Below are 3,609 nucleotides of genomic sequence, written 5' to 3'. Positions count from 1 at the left end.
TCCTGCATACTGCTCCAGCAGTGGTTCAAACGCTACTGGCTAAATATCAGAGTACATTACCTTGAACTCTGATAACCACTCCTCCACAACCCCAGTGTCCACAGCTAACATCTTCCAGCATCTGTTCCAAAACCTTCAGCCTGAAAGGACAAGCAAACAGTTTGTGAGAGCTATGTAGTTACTGCATTAAGTAGATGATGAAAATTAAGTCCCTGTGAATATTTAAAGAATCTTTTCATGCTTTCACTTGTTAACATTTCACATGCTGACGTTACTTTGAACTTTTATTCTACCTCACTTAGGCAAGCTGCTGGAAGCATTAAGCACAGGAGTCTTCACATACAGCAGTTTAATAAATTCCAAGTATGTATTGCGTGGGAAGCTCAATAAGTCAAAGATTTGCAGAAATGCCATTTTGAAAACAGAAAATATTACCTTCTCAATTTCAGTTTATCTTTCAGCTTACAAAACTCAAGAGAAAACTGTATGGACTCACTAAAGAGAAACAACTGCTTAGGTTTTTTCTAGTCAACTGTTATTCCCAACTTGGGAAAGGTCACTGAAATAAAGGCGGATGGAAAACCTTTCACTCCTCCCCCACTGTGGCAACTGCAAGACAATAAGCCTGTTGGCTCAGCATGGAGCCTAAGACGGTCTCCCCTGCCTAACATTATTCTGCAGAGTCTCAGACAGAGCAAAATCATCAGCATTAGGACTTCATCATGGATGCAGAGTGGCTTTTGAAATTAATTTCTGATTTCTCTTCATTTTTGAGAAACATTCAAAAACAACTGTCCCTTGGAACAACTTATTTTGAAACAAAGAACAATGCATCATTAAGACACAAAACTATTAAAAGTTACAAGAATATGCTGTGGGAGATCCTCCAAGGATTGGTAAAATATTCCACCACATACACACATCAGCTTATCCAAATTGTGACCACGGATTTGAAACAGTGACAAAATTACCCACATGAGGAAAAAAAATTAACATTTCCTTGAAGTGTGAAATGTTCAGTAATGGGAAATATCCCAACAATTTTTGCTTTGCCAGTTTAAAATTAGTTTTAAAGTACTGATACACAAGCATATGTGAATGACAAGCAAGGAAAAGCTGGGAGGGAAGAACTGCCTGGTATAACACAATTACAAATATTTCATTCTGAAATCCAGTCTGTAGTGGAATACATACAGAGAATTTTAAGAAGCCTAAAGGGAAAAGAACCAGATATAATAGAGAGAGCTGCTATAACCCTCCAAAGCAAGGGGGGGAATTATAAAACAAACTTAAGGCTTTACTTAAGGAGAAAGTGATCAGACCTTTCAGTGCATAGGACAGGATTGTGAGGAAATTACTATTCAGACATGAATGGTGAAAGGAATAAAATTGAACAGGCTGTCCGGCAGCTTCTTGAATCATTGTAACACACAACAACAGTACAAGCAGTCAGACTCCTGTGTCCTGTCTCACTCCCACCTCCACTAGCACTATCATTACAAAATGAACTGGTCAGGTGAAATCCTGGCGAACTAGCTGGGGCAATCTCCTCTTACAGCCCCAGAAAGATACACAAGCCCACACAAAGCTGACAAGACCAGTGGCTTCCGAGGATCAAAGTGGAATAGGGAAGGGCTAAGGAAGCATAAGCCACACAGGGCTACATTTAATTTTTGGAGAAAACAGCTGTGACAGCTGCAAACACCCAGGAGCCACAATGCAGCAGCAGTTTCACCCTCAGCATGTTTGGCCAGGAGGAGAAGCCATTCATAGAGACACCAATGGGCAGGAGGTATGAGCCAACATCTCAGGAAGTTTAAAGGGCAGCACCAAGTCCTGCTCCAGGGGACAAACCACCTCAGGCACCAGCACACACAGGGGCCAGATGGAAGCAGCCCTGAGGGTCTCCATGGACAAGAAGAATGTGAGTCAGCCACACATGCCCTTGCAGCAAAGAGAACCAACAGCCTCCAGATAAACAACAGGTCAAAGGAGCTGATCCTTCCCTGTGTTCAGCCCTGGTGAGACATCCTTGGAGTCCTGTGCACCCCAGCACAACAGGCACATGCAGACACTGGAGAGAGCTTGGGAAAAGGCCAAAAAGACGACGGACAAACTGGGACATTTCTCAGAGAGGCCAAGAGAACTGGAACTGCTAAGCCTGGAGAAGAAAAAGCTTATGGGGTTTTTACAAATGTAGATAATTACCCGAGGAGAGGAAGTAAAGAAGACAGAGTCAGGCTCTTCCCACTGCTGCCCTGTGACAGGACAAGAGGCAACAGGCACTACATGAAATACACTAAAACAAAAAGGTTTAAATGTAATTTCATGGAAGAGTTATTGAAAAATGCAAAGGTTGCCCAGAGTGACTGAGGAGTCTTCCTCCTTGGAGATACGGAAAACCCAGCTAGATCAGATCCTGAGCAACCACCTGTTTCAATTTTCACTACTTTGAGCAAAGAAGGTTAGACTTGACCATCTCCAAAGATCTATTCAAACCTCACCCATTCTGTTATCCTGTATCAACAAAGAAATAGGAAGGATTGTCATGAGGAACACCAGTCTAGCTAAATACCAAGTCTTTCTTATCAGCACTGACAGTCTCTAAAACTATAATGATGACAGTATGGATAAGTGGCCTCTGGACATCTGGTATTGGTTGAGTGTCAAACCCTGCTGTGAAGTGAGGCTTTCAAGGATAATACTGTCTGCTAACAAACACAAAGATTAGTCTTATGGAATCACAGTCTAGTAGCACTACTTTCATTCCTGTGAAGCTGGACAAAGGCTTTTGCAGCACCTCATGCTTCAGCAAGGCTGACAGTAGTAACCATTCCCTACTGAGCCCCAGTAATGGCACAAATGCCTGTCCTAATATTGACTGTTCAAAGCAAGAAACTCAGGATTTAAAAGAGCCCAGAGGAGTCCTAGATACTTCAGGTCTGTAGCTGATACCACATTCATCCAAGAGATGCATTTTTTTCACCTATTCCTACTGATCCATCAAGCACTGTTCCCAGAGAACAGAGGATTCATTTGACATCCATTAGACTAAGGACAATATTTCAAGGCTTCATGATTATTTGAAGGTGAGATTTTTTTTTTCAAAAGCATGAACTTTTGAAATGGTATCTATGAAAAAAAGCTGAGTTAAAAGAACCAGGACAAAGTTTTGGTGATCGGGTCTTTGATTTTTAAAGCAGCAGAGACATTCCATTGAGAGTTAAGGCAGTTGAGATGCACAGAAAATAGACTGTCCTCATTTTACCTTCATGCATTAAAAAAATACATATATATCAATTTAACCTCAAGCACACGCACACCCACAGGTATTCATATTTCAGTGTCACAAATAAGAACTCTAATTTTACGATTACTTTCCATGAAGGCAAAGATTAAGATTAGGTGTTAGATTAATCTCCCCCTAGAGGGGAAAAAAAGCTTAAATTCCACACATCAGCTGTGTGGGATCTATTGAAACAACCTCCTGGTTTGCTGAAGGTTGCCATATTTTGTGCTAGCTAAATAACAGATCAAATTGGATTGCAACAATGTGTGGACCAGTTGGAAAACTCAAGACTGCTCAAATAGAAAGATTAAGAAATTTCA

At 41.2% G+C, this 3,609-nt stretch overlaps 1 protein-coding gene across 1 annotated transcript in view; it reads right to left on the bottom strand.

Moving 5' to 3' along the window:
* FAM126A (family with sequence similarity 126, member A) overlaps window positions 1–134 on the bottom strand; it is a 20,337-nt gene extending 20,203 nt beyond the window's left edge. Inside the window, exon 1 of the mRNA XM_009075768.1 lies at window positions 61–134. Within this exon, the coding sequence (XP_009074016.1) occupies window positions 61–111 (51 nt within the window). The 5' untranslated portion in view covers window positions 112–134. The remainder of the gene's footprint in view (window positions 1–60) is intronic.
* Between the last annotated feature and the right edge of the window lie 3,475 nt (window positions 135–3,609).

This window comes from Acanthisitta chloris, unplaced genomic scaffold, assembly GCF_000695815.1.
Source record: "Acanthisitta chloris isolate BGI_N310 unplaced genomic scaffold, ASM69581v1 scaffold14775, whole genome shotgun sequence".
NCBI classification, from domain to species: Eukaryota; Metazoa; Chordata; class Aves; order Passeriformes; family Acanthisittidae; genus Acanthisitta; species Acanthisitta chloris.
This window is presented reverse-complemented; position numbering and strand designations above follow the sequence as displayed.